This window comes from Melanerpes formicivorus, unplaced genomic scaffold (genome assembly GCF_026170545.1).
Source record: "Melanerpes formicivorus ecotype bairdi unplaced genomic scaffold, bMelFor1.0.p_v2 SCAF_85, whole genome shotgun sequence".
Taxonomy (NCBI): domain Eukaryota; kingdom Metazoa; phylum Chordata; class Aves; order Piciformes; family Picidae; genus Melanerpes; species Melanerpes formicivorus.
Window position 1 is genome coordinate 2,281,134 of NW_027142437.1, and position 14,678 is coordinate 2,295,811.

At 51.3% G+C, this 14,678-nt stretch overlaps 1 protein-coding gene across 6 annotated transcripts in view; it reads left to right on the forward strand.

Annotated features, from left to right (window-relative positions):
- FILIP1 (filamin A interacting protein 1) overlaps positions 1 to 13,555 on the forward strand; it is a 173,559-nt gene extending 160,004 nt beyond the window's left edge. For 4 of the 6 annotated variants that reach the window (XM_068165157.1, XM_068165161.1, XM_068165160.1 and 1 more), the window contains one exon: positions 12,078 to 12,162. Coding sequence is in view for 2 of the 6 variants with exons in the window: in XM_068165156.1 (XP_068021257.1) it covers positions 12,078 to 12,215 (138 nt within the window). In the remaining 4 variants the exon portion in view is untranslated. Of the gene's footprint in view, positions 1 to 12,077 lie in introns of all 6 variants that reach the window. The other 2 variants (XM_068165156.1, XM_068165159.1) reach the window with 2 other exon arrangements.
- Positions 13,556 to 14,678: the final 1,123 nt, after the last annotated feature.

Here is a 14,678-nt window from a genome sequence, read left to right on the forward strand (position 1 = left end):
ATTAATTGGAGAGAATTACCCCCCCAGCTAATTAATTGGAAATACCCTTCCAGATAATTAATTGGAGATAAATACCCCTCCAGCTAATTAATTGGAGAGAATTACACTCTCCCAGCTAATTAATTGGAGAGAATTACCCCCCCAGCTAATTAATTGGAAATACCCCTCCAGATAATTAATTGGAGATAAATACCCCTCCAGCTAATTAACTGGAGATAATTACTCCCCCAGCTAATTAATTGGAGAGAATTACCCCCTCAGCCAATTAATTGGAGAGAATTACCCCCCCAGCTAATTAATTGGAGAGAATTACTCCCTCAGCTAATTAATTGGAGGGAATTACCCCCTCAGCTAATTAATTGGAGGGAATTAGCCCCCAGCTAGTTAATTGGCGAGAATTACCCCTCCAGCTAATTAACTAGAGAGAAGTACACACACCCCCACAGATAATTTGAGAGGATTACCCCCCAGCTAATTAATTGGAGAGAATTACCCCCCCAGATACTTTGACAGAATTACCCCCAGCTAATTAATTAGAGAGAATTACCTCTCCAGCTAATTAACTAGAGAGAATTACACACACATACCCAGATAATTAGAATTACCCCTCAGCTAATTAATTGGAGACAATTACCCCCCAGCTAATTAATTGGAGAGAATTACCCCTCAGCTAATTAATTGGAGAGAATTACCCCCAGCTAATTAATTAGAATTACCCCCCAGTTAATTTGAGGTAATTCCTCCCCCCCCCGATCAAGTTGGCAGCGCAGCTGGGGTGCATTGACAAGCCAGACTCCAACCTGGAGCTCTGGAATGCACTGACCATGTACCAAGTACAGAACATTGCTTGGATGTGCAGTTTATAGACAGCACAAGAGCCCCCCCCGGGCAAAACCAGGGGGTTGCCAACAGCTTCCCCCCCTCCCCCTCCCAGACAAGGGAACAGGAAAGAGGAGAAGAGCTGAGAGTGGCTCACTGGTACTTAGCCCCAGCAAGAACGCAGCCAAGGGCAGCAATAGCCAAGCTAAAGCTACCAGCTGGTGTCTGCCAGAGCAAAGCAGCTGACAAGAGAGCAGGAGGTGCTTCCTACAGCTGGTTACCAGACCCGTGGGATTGTTTAGACCTCATCATTGCATTTCCCTTTACATCCAATGGGAATTTACTCACTTTCTGCTCAGTCTGTGGAGTCAGCCTAAAGCTGCCCCAAAAGAAAGCACAACAACAGCAAAACAGAGGCCTCAACAAGGCAGTGGTGTGCCAGGAAGCTGTGTGCCAAGCTGGGAAGTGAGAATGGGACAAGTGCCCTAGGGTGAGGGATTCTCAGTGCCAGGACTTGGTGATTTGTTGATAGGTGGCAGGAAGTCTGGTCACGTTTGCCTGGTGGCCTTACACTCTAATGGCTCACCTTCCACCCTCCCCACTGCATGGGGCACTCTCCTGCCTGCCTGCCTGCCTGCCTGTGGTCACAGTACTGAGATGCCACTTTGCCTAAGGAAGCAGTGCCAGGAGCAGAGTGCACTTCAGGACCTGTTTTAATGTAAGCTAGTACCTGGGGTGTGGGAGGGAATGAAGAGAGGAAGGATGGGCACCCTGTTACCAGCCTTCTCTCTAGGAATCTCCATCCCAGTCAGCATCTCCCAGGGTGAGCTGCTTGCTCAAGCAGCTACAAAATGTGCCCCAATGTTCAGCAGCAGCACTGCTAAGCAGCAGCTCATTTAGAATCATGGAATGGTCCAGACTGAAAGGGACCTGCAGAGCTCATCCACTCCAACCCCCTCTGCACTCAGCAGGGACAGCCCCAACTACAGCAGGTTGCCCACAGCCCTCTCCAGCCTCACCTTGAATATCTCCAGGGGTGGGGCCACAACCACCTCCCTGGGCAACCCGTGCCAGTGTTCCACCACCCTCACAGTAAAAATCCTGTTCCTAACATCCAGTCTCAATCTGCTCTGCTCTGCTTTGAAGCCATTGGCCCTGCTGCTGGCCCTGCAGGCCTTTGCCAACAGTCTCTCTGCAGCCTTCTTGCAGCCCCTTCAGCTCCTGGCAGGCTGCTCTGAGCTCTGCCTGCAGCCTTCTCTTCTCCAGGCTGGACACCCCCAGCTCCCTCAGCCTGGCCTTGTAGCAGAGCTGCTCCAAGCCCCTGATCATTCTCCTGGCCCTCTCCATCAGGTCCATGTCCTTCCTAGACTGAAGGTTCCAGACCTGTACACAGTACTTCTTCCAGAGGGGGTTAATACTTAAGTGTAGACACTACTTACAACCAGGTCCCTGACTTACTCACACTGGGCACTCCCAGCTCAGGGGTCAGGTGAAGGCAAGTGAGCCAAAAGGTGTTTAGGCTTTAGGACAAGCTTGAGAAACATTGATCTGGCTGCAATCAATGCAGTCTGTTTGTGCCTGCTCCAAGGCCCACTAAAGGCTATGAAGTCAGTCACTCCACTGTCCTCAGCAGCTCCTCAGCCTTCCTGGTTGGATGAACTTGTCCTGTATCTAAACCAAGCAAGCCAAGCATCCTCTATGTCTTAAAGGGGGGAGGAAGACAGCACAAAGAGCTGGTGGCACAAATTGCCACCTAAAAAGGCACAGCTCAGGTACAGACAGTGCAAGAGAGAGGGTTGGGTGTGGGAGTTACTCCAGTCTCAGCTGCTTGAAATAATTTGCCTTAAACACCAACTGCCTCCCAAGACCACAGTGGTTCATAGTTTTCCCTTCCCCCTGTGATTCTCTCCTTTATGTGTTTGCACTTGTAAGCATGTTGTGAGGAATTGCTCTAGCATGGAAATGGTGTGGGGCCCAATGCTTGTTGTGATTGCTTGTTTAAGAGCAGTGAAGTTTGCTATTAAAGGACATTTCCATTCAGTGATCAATTTCCACAGAAGAAATTCGTGACCAGAAGAAGTGGAGCTGGGCAGACTGATAAAGGAGGGGTTTAGAACTTGTTTAGTAGCTTGACCACGACAGCAAGCTGTAAAGGAGCCCAGTGGTAAGGAACAGCTCTCAGAAGGCAAGGCAGGAATACAGAATACAGAATCAACCAGGTTGGAAAACACCTCAGAGATCATCCAGTCCAACCTATCACCCAGCACCACCTAATCAACTAAACCATGGCACCAAGTGCCTCAGCCAGGCTCTTCTTAAGCACCTCCAGTGATGGTGACTCCACCACCCCCCTGAGCAGCCCACCACTAAATAAGAAATACAATCCACAGAGGAGAAAATGCACCAGTGGGTGAAATCTTAACTGGCTGTGTGCCTGGGAGCAGAGATTCCATGGAGAGATCTGCCACAGGAGGTCAGCAAAACTCTACTCAGGCCAAGCAATGTTTAGTCTGCAATCTGCACTTTGCATTGCTTCCCAAGCTGAGGTCCAGAGGTGGCCCTTGTCCCAGCATGATGCTGGGGTTTGATTCTTCCCTTGAGGGGCATTGTATCTGCGGTGTCAAAGCTGTTCAGTTCAGTTTCAGTTCAGTTTCTATACCCCTGGCACCTCTGAGTGCTGAGGTTCTGCTTCCTGCAACAGCTCACAATCAGGTTCACATCAGTAGCTTTTTTTCCACTCATAGCACTCAGTTCCCAGCATTTCAGATAAAACTTGGAGACTGGAATTAGCCAAACAGTGTGAGCTGCCATGCCAGAAACACAGCAGATCCTCCCAGCTCTCTTTGTCACTTAGAAGCCTCCAGTTGCCAATACATGGTTGCAGCAACCTTCCTCTCCTTCCTGTAGCATAGACTTCACAGCAGCTGTTTGATGAGAACACAGTGCTAAGAGCTTTTTCTTCTTGTTTTGCTGGATGTTCACTCTAAATCCTGGCACTGAAGCCAAGTCTTCAACTCACAACAGTCAAACAACACTGTGAACATCAGCCCCCAGCTAATGTGGCTTGATGCAGTGATGAGCTGCAGCTGCCTCAAGCCTTCCTCTTCAGATTCTTCTTTCAAAGGAACTCAGTGCCTCAGTTTAACTCTTGCTCTACCCAAGGCAATGTCCTCTGGGTGCCTCTGGGTGAAAAATGTGTTTTGCTTGAGACCCAAGAAGCTCACTCATTCACCTGAAGAAACAGTGCCTGCAATCCAGGCTCCCCCAGCCCCACAGTGCCTGCAATCCAGGCTTCCCCAGCCCCACAGTGCCTGCAATCCAGGCTTCCCCAGCCCCACAGTGCCTGCAATCCAGGAATCACCAGCCCCACAGTGCCTGCAATCCAGGCTTCCCCAGCCCCACAGTGCCTGCAATCCAGGCTCCCCCAGCCTCACAGTGTCTGCAATCCAGGCTCCCCCAGCCCCACAGTGCCTGCAATCCAGGCTTCCCCAGGCCCCCCAGTGCCTGCAATCCAGGAATCACCAGCCCCACAGTGCCTGCAATCCAGGAATCACCAGCCCCACAGTGCCTGCAATCCAGGCTTCCCCAGCCCCACAGTGCCTGCAATCCAGGCTTCCCCAATGAGCACAACTAGACCACAACTGCAGGCACAAGCTGGGAGATTCCTCTTGTGAAGCCAGTGGAATTTCATGAGACAGACTTGGGAAATTCCAGACTTAAGGGTCCTCTTCTTTTTCCCAGGGGCAGCACAACAAAAAGGAACTTTTGCTCCATAGCTGAAGACTGAAAGAGTTGGGATTGGGCAAGTGGTATTTAGTTGTGTTCATAACCTTTAACATCTGTTTTAGTTGACCTGAGCTTCTTGTTTCTTGAAGCTAGAAGAAGGGTAAGATGAGGAAAAAAAGACAGCCTATAGCTCAGAAGTCTTCAAAGGTGATGCATAACTGTCTTGATTACATTGGAATTCCCTCTGAGTCTGAGGACAGTTCTGTTCAGTGGCTAAGGCAAGGTTCTCCATTCAGCAGGTCAGCTCCAGAAAGCAAATCAGATAAACAAGGCTGAAGGATAGTGTCTAAGCCCCTGAGGCATCCCAAACACCATCCAGAACTTCTTCCACTGCCCTTCTTCAGTCAGTGTTTCACTTGTCACTTCTCTGGCACTGCTGCCTCTAACCCTAACTGAGATCCACAATCCAGGAATTCCTGTGTTTCCTCTAAGGGCTTTGAGTCATCATAGAATCAATTGTTCAGGGCTGGAAGGGACCTCAGGGATCAGCCAGTTCCAGCCCCCTGCCATGGGCAGGGACACCTCACACTACAGCAGGTTGCTCACAGCCACCTCCAGCCTGGCTGCAAACACCTCCAGGCAGGAGGCTTCCACCACCTCCCTGGGCAGCCTGGGCCAGGCTCTCACCACCCTCATGGGCAACAACTTCTTCCTCATAGCCAAGCTGAATCTCCCCACTGCTAGTTTTGCTCCATCCCCCCCAGTCCTATCCCTCCCTGACACCCTCAAAAGTCCCTCCCCAGCTTTCTTGGAGCCCCCTGCAGAGCCTGGAAGGCCACAATGAGGTCTCCTGGGAGCCTTCTCCTCTCCAGCCTGCACAACCCCAACTCCCTCAGTCTGTCCTCACAGCAGAGCAGCTCCAGCCCTCTGCTCCTCCTCCTGGCCCTGCTCTGGACACCTTCCAGCACCTCCAGATCCTTCTTGTGCTAGGGGCTCCAGACTGGACACAGTGCTCCACAATTTCATGGTGAAACTACAATTTCATGGTCACACAAAGTCAGGATGTAACCCCCCTCTGGAGTCAGATCTGTAGCCTTGTCTTTGTCACCTTCAGCCAAGGAAGTCCTTACTGCCATGTGCTTGGCCCTTGAGCTGGACAAGTGTTTGAACTTAATTGAGGAACTGATCTGAACCAAAAGGAATCTGCCAAGAAAGCATAAGGGCTGGATTTAACATAGCTTAGTTCCAGGCTCTTGGGCCAGAAAAGGAAAGGAGGAAGCCATAGGAAACCAGTGGTTGTCTTCAAGTGCCTGGGGACTCATGACCAGCTCCTGGGAAATCAAACAGCACACAGGAGCAGGGGCAGTGCTGCTTGTCTTGAAAAGCTCTTGATTGAAACCTCTGAAGAAAGGTGGTTGGGGACAGGTCCCCCTCCTCACCAGCAGTGGGGGAGATTCACATCAGCTCTGGCCAGGTTCACCAATGGCATTGGCAGACAGTCGAGGGGGAAGTAGGTGGCATTCTTGCTCCCTCTGTGCTGTCATGCAAGGAAGGTTTTGGTGTTCACTGAGCAGAAACAGGAGCGTGGTTGAGTGGTCAGGATATTGAACTAGGAGGAGGGAGCCCCCCTGGGACTCTAGTCCCTGTTCCAAAGGCTGCCTCTGAGCCTGGCCTTAGAAGAAGTGTCTGTGTTCATCCATCCCTCCAGCTTCCACCATCTCCAACCCAGCCTGGCAAAGCAATAGAGTCTCCAGCTTAAGAAGTTCTTCCAGCTTAATGAAAAGGGCAACAGAGGAGAGGAGCAAGACCTTAGCAGTGCCCCACTGTGCACAAGGATGTAGCATGAGCTCACCTTCATACAACACCAAAGAGTGGACACAAGAGAGTGATGTCAGAAATCCAGCAAGGACAAGCTTTGTCCAGGCCTCAGATTGTCCTAGGCACCAAGGAAGTGCCACAGGAAAGCGTTTGGGCCTTTATCTACAGAGCATCCTGTGTGTTCTGCATTAGTGCATTGCAGAGCAGGAACCAAGCCTTCCTCTGCCCAGGGGCTCATCCAGAGTGACTCATGCCTCCTCTCCCTTACCTTTTGCTTTCACATACATATGAACCTCAACAGCTTCAGCAGCAAAGAGCACTCAGCTCGAAATGATAATGGCAGTGACAGTGCTTCATCAGGACCTGAGCTGGCTGAGAACCACCCTTTGGATTTTTGGTAGGATTCAAGAGGTGCTTTGTGCTGGCTGACACATGGTCACAGGCTCACAGGATGGTAGGGGTTGGAAAGGACCTCTGGAGGGCTTCCAGTCCAACCCCCTGCCAGAGCAGGACCATAGAATCCAGCACAGGGCACACAGGAACACATCCAGACAGGGCTGGGAAGGTTCCAGAGCAGGAGACTCAACAACCTCTCTGGGCAGCCTGCTCCAGGGCTCTGGGAGCCTCACAGGGCAGAAGTTCCTCCTCCTGCTGAGCTGGAACCTCCTGGGCTGCAGTTTCCATCCACTGCTCCTTGTCCTATCCCAGGGTGCAGCTGAGCAGAGCCTGTCCCTTGCCTCCTGCCCCCCAGCCCTCAGCTATTGATAGCCATTGATCAGATCCCTCTCAGCCTTCTCCTCTGCAGACTGCACAGCCCCAGGGCTCTCAGCCTCTCCTCCCCAGGCAGTGCTGCAGTCCCTTCAGCATCCTGGTAGCCCTCCCTGGGACTCTCTCCAGCAAATCCCTGTCCCTCTGAGATGCAGAGCTAACAGCTCTGAGAGGCAGGTATCAGCCACTCAGCTGTGAATGGTTCTTCAGGACTTCAAACCCAGAGATACCCTGGGACGACTCTCTCCTGCTGCTTGTGCCTGCACTCTCTGTGGCACCTACACTTTTGTATCACCTGGTGTTTGTTTGGATATGTTGTAAGGAGAAATTAAACTTCACATGGTAAAGTGTCAGTTGATGTGCTTCCTTCTGTGAACTGGTTACTTCTGATCCATAGGCCAGCTGCTAATGATGTGCTGGGGGTCAGGAGGGAGGGGACAGGCTCTGCTCACATGTTCCCTGGGACAGGACAAGGGGCAATGGATGGAAACTGCAGCACAGGAGGTTCCTCCTCAACACAAGGGGGAAATTCCTCCCTGTGAGGGTCACAGAGCCCTGGAGCAGGCTGCCCAGAGAGGTTGTGGAGTCTCCTTCTCTGGAGCCTTCCCAGCCCTGTCTGGATGTGTTCCTGTGTAACCTGAGCTAGATTGTATGCTCCTGCTCTGGCAGGGGGGTTGGACTGGGTGATCTCTTTGGGTCCCTCCCAACCCCTGGCATCCTGTGAGCTGTGATCCTGTGCTTTCTGGAGAAGTCTGAATTGCAGCAGTGGGACTGGAAGCAGAATTAGCAGCCTGACAGAAACTCTGTTTGCTTCTCCTGATGTTTAAGAACTACTCATTGTCTTTAAGTGAATTCAGAGCTCCCTGACACATTCTCATCTATAAGCCTAGGAAAACTGATGTGATCATACCCTAGATATAATATTCCCACAGAGGGCAGGCTGACAAATTGTGGCCTATTTTAACTTTAGCTGAATCACTGCTGCTAGTCAATATTAAAGGGGAGGGGGAATCATTTCACACAGAGTTTGTGTGACTCCCATTGAGGTTAATGGGAGTCTGATGCTAAGCAAATGCAGCTTTTTGCATCATATTAGAGAAGATCACTGGCTGTGAGGTAGAACCATGCTGTACTTGGTGCTTCTTTCAGGTGTGCTGCTCAGAGTTGGTAGAAGTGCCATGGATATCTTGTGGAAAATCATTTTGTTGATAAATCATGTGGGGAAGAGCTGCTTTCTGTTGTTTCATTTGCCTTCACATTATCTCCTTGATGGTTGCCTTAGCCCTGCTCCTCTCAGTCACCTCCCATGGACACATCGCTGGCACCTGCCATCTGCTGGCAAGGTTCTGCATGGGAAACACTGGGATAGAATCAATCATAGAATCATAGAATCAGAATGGTCTGGGCTGGAAGGGACCTCCAAAGCTCATCCAGTCCAACCCCTGTGCACTCAGCAGGGACATCAGGAACCCCTCCCATTGGGGAGGGACTGCTCAGGCTCTCAGGTAGTGATAGGACTAGGGGGAATGGAATGAAGCTGGAGGTGGGGAGATTCAGGCTGGAGGGGAGGAGGAAGTTCTTCCCCATGAGAGTGGTGAAGCCCTGGAATGGGTTGTCCACGGAGGTGGTTGGGCCCTGTCCCTGGAGGTGTTTAAGGCCAGGCTGGCTGAGGCTCTGGCCAGGCTGATCTAGTGTGGGGTGTCCCTGCCCATGGCAGGGGGGTTGGAACTGGCTGATCCTTGTGATCCCTTCCAACCCTGAATGATACTATGGTACTAAATCAGGTTGCCCAGAGCCCTGTCCAGCCTCACCTTGAATAGGGATTGGGACCCAAGCATTTCCCTGGGCAATATGTTCCAGTATTCCACCACCCTCATAGTAAAGAACTTGTTCCTCACCTCCAAGCTCAATCTGCTCTGCTCTGCTTTGAAGCCATTGGCCCTGCAGGCCTTTGCAAGCAGTCTCTCTGCAGCCTTCTTGTAGCCCCCTTCAGGTCCTGGCAGGCTGCTCTTAGGTCTGCCTGGAGCCTTCTCTTCTCTAGTCTGGACACCCCCAGCTGCCTCAGCCTGTCCTTGTAGCAGAGCTGCTCCAACCCCCTGATCATTTTAATGGCCTTCTCATCATGTAACTTAATCAAACACCTCACAAACATTGGTTAGGAAGCAGAAAAAGGCAGAAGTTAATCAACCATGTAAAAGGGAATAATGCTGTGGTTAGTATCATCTCTTGGGTCATGCAGTTCAGACTATTAGGAGAGGAAGGAATCAAAACCAATTTTGATGAAGAAGCTGAGTATTTCTCCCAGTGTATGATTTCTGTTTCTAGTCAGCATTGGCACAGCCATTTGGAATGCATGAAATGCAGCTTTTCAGAGAGAAATGTCACTGGTAGCTGAAGTCTTGTATTAACTAATTGCCTGTAAGAGCAGTGTGTAGATAGAGGAACAGAGACCAGGTGGAAGTGTTTCAGCAGAGCCCAGGCAGGGACAGGGATCTTCTGTGTTGCACACAGGACAAAGCTCCAACCACTGACACTGCCAGCGCTGAGGGCTGCACGCTGGGGCAGAGGCTTAGCCCACTGGAGTCAGCAGCACAGTGGAGCTGACTTGCTGAATAAAAGCAGTGTGGCTCCCTAAGCCAGGTTTAACTGGAAAGGGAGAAACTGCCTCAGCCCCATTGCACCATTGCCAGCAGATCCAACTCAGTTCTATGATTCTCTGAGTTGTGGTTCTCTGATCCTGTGAGTTGTGGTTCTCTGATTCTGTGAGTTGTGGTTCTCTGATCCTGTGAGTTGTGGTTCTCTGATTCTGTGAGTTGTGGTTCTCTGATCCTGTGAGTTGTGGTTCTATGATTCTATGGCTTATGGTTCTCTGATCCTGTGAGTTGTGGTTCTCTGATTCTATGAGTTATGGTTCTCTGATCCTGTGAGTTGTGGTTCTATGATCCTGTGAGTTGTGGTTCTCTGATTCTGTGAGTTGTGGTTCTCTGATTCTGTGAGTTGTGGTTCTCTGATTCCGTGAGTTGTGGTTCTATGATTCTATGGCTTATGGTTCTCTGATCCTGTGAGTTGTGGTTCTATGATTCTATGGCTTATGGTTCTCTGATCCTGTGAGTTGTGGTTCTCTGATTCTGTGAGTTGTGGTTCTATGATCCTGTGAGTTGTGGTTCTCTGATTCTATGAGTTATGGTTCTCTGATCCTGTGAGTTGTGGTTCTATGATCCTGTGAGTTGTGGTTCTCTGATTCTGTGAGTTGTGGTTCTCTGATTCTATGAGTTATGGTTCTCTGATCCTGTGAGTTGTGGTTCTATGATTCTATGGCTTATGGTTCTCTGATTCTATGAGTTATGGTTCTCTGATCCTGTGAGTTGTGGTTCTATGATCCTGTGAGTTGTGGTTCTCTGATTCTGTGAGTTGTGGTTCTCTGATTCTATGAGTTATGGTTCTCTGATCCTGTGAGTTGTGGTTCTATGATCCTGTGAGTTGTGGTTCTCTGATTCTGTGAGTTGTGGTTCTCTGATTCTATGAGTTATGGTTCTCTGATCCTGTGAGTTATGGTTCTATGATCCTGTGAGTTGTGGTTCTATGATTCTATGGCTTATGGTTCTCTGATCCTGTGAGTTGTGGTTCTCTGATTCTGTGAGTTGTGGTTCTCTGATTCTATGAGTTATGGTTCTCTGATCCTGTGAGTTGTGGTTCTATGATCCTGTGAGTTGTGGTTCTCTGATTCTGTGAGTTATGGTTCTCTGATCCTGTGAGTTGTGGTTCTCTGATCCTGTGAGTTATGGTTCTATGATCCTGTGAGTTGTGGTTCTCTGATTCTGTGTGTTAGGATTTGCTTAGACAGGATACAAGAAAGCCAACTCCCAAGCCTTCTGCCTGATCCAGGTGTGGGACTGGAACCTTGGCGTCCTTGTGGGTTAATCCGTTCACCTGTGTTACTCTTCTTCCCTGTGGATGGCCAAATGGTGGTTGTCTTGACTTTGAAGTGGAAGCCAAGGGCCTGGTACTGATTGTGTTTCCTTTGTAGCAAGTAGCTAGTGATAGGATGAGAGGAAATGTGCTTAAGCTGTGCCAGGAGAGGTTTAGGTTGGACATTAAGTTTCTTTACTGAAAGAGTAAAGAGTGAGGGGTTTAACAGGCAACCCAGGGAGGTGGTGGAGTCACCATGCCTGCAGGGGTTCAAGAAACAAATTGTGCCCAGTTCTGGGCCCCCAGTTCAAGAGGGACCTGGAGCTATTGGAGAGAGTCCAGCACAGAGCCTCAAAGATGATCAAAGGAGTGGAAGATCTTCCTTAGGAGGAGAGCCTGAGGGAGCTGAGGGCTCTGGAGCTTGGCTTGGAGGAGCCTGAGAGGTGAGCTCCTGGCTGGGGCTAAAGCTGTGCAGGGGCAGTGCCCAGAGGCTGGAGCCAGGCTCTGCTGGGGGCTGCCCAATGCCAGCACAAGGGGCAGGGGTGGAAGCTGAGGCAGAGGAAGTGCCATGGAAACAGGAGGAAGAACTTTTCCCCTGTGAGGGTGAGAGAAGCCTGGCAGAGGCTGCCCAGGGGGGCTGTGGAGTCTCCCTCTCTGGAGCTATTGAAGACCTGCCTGGCTGTGTTGCTGTGTGAGCTGCTTTGGTGACCCTACTGTGGCAGGGGGTTGGACTCAATGAGCTTTTAAGGTCACTTCCAGCCCCTAACTATCTGAGATTCTGTGAAATGTGTGGATACAGCACTTCAGGATACAGTTCAGTGGTCAAGGCAGCTGGGTTATGGTCAGAGTGGATGACCTTAGAGGTCTTTTCCAGCCCTTATGGCCAGTGTGTATCAGGCAGGGATGTGAGAGTAAGTCTGTGAGACCTTCCCAGAGCAAGCCCACCTTGCTCTGCCGTTGCCACTGCTGTTTGAAAGTGACTTGGTGCTGTGCCTGCAGCTGCCCCAACCGACCTGTTGTGCTCTCTTCTCTTCTAGAGAGTGTCATCATTCAGCAGTTACCCAGGAACTCCCGATGAGCTGCAGGCTCCCTGCCGCACTCCCTGCCGTGCCAGCTGGGGTGGATCGCTGGAGGAGCTCTCTGCCGGCAGCGCCAGGCTCCCTTTGTGCTACTGATTACTCCTGGAAGCCTTTCTTGCTTCCAATAGGTTTTTAGCTGGGTTGTTTGTATTGTTCCTATTGTTATTACTATTACTGGTAGAGCTTTAAGGGGAAGGGCCCTGCTGACCTGGGGAGGGCAGGGGGAGCGAAGCCCGCTGGGTTTCCCTTCCCTGCGCAGAGCCCCCGGCAGGCGCCTGGCTCCCCTCCGTCTCTGCCACATAATTTATTTCCCTAAGACACTCTGTAAGAGTCACTGCCCCACAGCTGCCCCCCCTGCCCCTCTCCCAGGCTCCTCGCTCTGCGGAGCACACTGTCAGACCTGCAGCTGGGGGGTCGTTAACAGAGCAGTCTGTAGAGAGTGAGAAAGCAAGGGCTCTTCCTCGCTGCTTTGGTGTGAAAATGGGGGGGAATCAGCACTTGCCTTTGCTCCTTTCCCCTCCCCTCCCCTCCCCTCCCCTCCCCTCCCCTCCCCTCCCCTCCCCTTCTCTCCCCTTCTCTCCCCTCCTCTCCCCTTCTTTCTTGTATCTCTTATCTCTTTTATTTTCTTAGCTTTTATTTTTTTAATCTTTTTTTAATTTCTTTTCTTATCTCTTTTCTTCTTTGCTTATCTCCTTCCCTTCCCTTTTCCCTTCCCTTCCCCGTTTTTCTTTTCTTATCCCCTCTCTCCCCTCCCCTCCCCTCCTCTCCCCTCCCCTCCCCTCCCCTCCCTTTTCCTCTCCTCGAGTCTCCTCTCCTCGAGTCTCCTCTTCCTTCCACTCCCCTCTCTTCCTCTCCCCTTCCCTCCCCTTCTCTTCCCTCCTCTCTTCTCCCCTCCCCTCCTCTTCTTTCCCCCCCCTCCTATCCCCTCCTTTCCACTCTCCTCTCTTCCTCTCCCCTCCCTTCCTGTCCCCTCCTCTCCCCCCTCCTCTCCTCTCCCCTTCCCCCTCCTCTCCTCTCCCCTTCCCCCTCCTCTCCTCTCCCCTCCCTTCCACTCCCCTCCCTTCCTCTCCCCTCCCTTCCACTCCCCTCCCTTCCTCTCCCCTCTCCTCTCCCCTCTTTCCCTTTCCCTCTCCTGTCCCTTTCTTTCTGCCACCCCAAGATTCTGTGAGACTAAACACTCTGAAGGCTGCTGTATGGAACTTGTATGGTTGCAGACTGTGCCTTGCACTGGGTGATGGTTTGGCATACAATTAAGTATTGGAGTCCAGTGCCTTGAAATCCAACAGTTTCACTCGTTTCAAACCATGTAAGCCAGTTTTCCAAGCTGTGATATTTTGGTTTCTGTATAAGAGATGTTTTTACTTCTGCCTGTACCAAAAACAACAGAGGTTGAGTTTCATTACACTGTAACTAATAAATGTTCACAACTATGCAAATCTAATCAGGTGCCTGAGTCTTATCTCAGCTTTCTGAGGGTCAGCATGGCTCAGGGGCAGGCTGAAGGAGCTGGGGTTGTTCAGCCTGGAGAAGAGAAGGCTCCAGGGGGACCTTAGGGCTGCCTTCCAACACCTCAAGGCATCCTGCAGGAAGGCAGCAGAGGGACTTTTCCTGAGGGTGTCTAGAGACAGGACAAGGGGGAATGGTTTGAAGCTGAGGGAGAGCAGGGTTGGAGTGGAGCTGAGGAAAGACCTTCAAAACCCACCTGGATGCTGTCCTGTGCAACCTGCTCTAGGGGCTCCTGCTCCATCAGGGGGCTCAGAGGAATTTACAGACTGCAGAATTAACCAGGTTGGAAAAGACCTTTGAGGTCATCCAGTCCAACCTATCACCCAGCACCATCTAATCAACTAAACCATGGCTCCAAGTGCCTCATCCAGGCTCTTCTTAAACACTCCCAGGGATGTGGACTCCACCACCTCCCTGGGCAGCACATCCCAAGGGCCAATCTCTCTTGCTGGGAAGAATTTCTTCCTCACATCCAGCCTGAACCTCCCCTGGCACAGCTTGAGACTGTGTCCTCTTGTTCTGGTGCTGGGTGCCTGGGAGAAGAGACCAACCCCCACCTGGCTACAACCTCCCTTCAGGTAATTGTAGATAGCAATGAGGTCTCCCCTGAGCCTCCTCTTCTCCAGGCTAAGCAACCCCAGCTCCCTCAGCCTCTCCTCACAGGGCTGTGCTCCTGACCCCTCCCCAGCTTCCTTGCCCTTCTCTGGACACCTTCCAGCAGCTCAACCTCTTTCCTAACCTGAGGAGCCCAGAACTGGACACAGGACTCCAGGTGTAGCCTAAGCAGTGCTGAGCACAGGGCAGAATGACCTCCCTGCTCCTGCTGGCCACACTGCTCCTGATGCAGGCCAGGATGCCCTCGGCCTTCTTGGCCCCCTGGGCAGATGATGCCCAGAGGTCCCCTCCAGTCCCTGTCATCCTGGGCCCTGTACAAGCATTCCTGGAGCTGTTCTGCACTGTAGAGAGTTTGCTAATGCAGCCACAGTGGGCAGTGAAAACAACTGCTGCTCCTCCATGCAGGTGAGGTGCCTCTGGGCAGAGCTGATCCCTCAG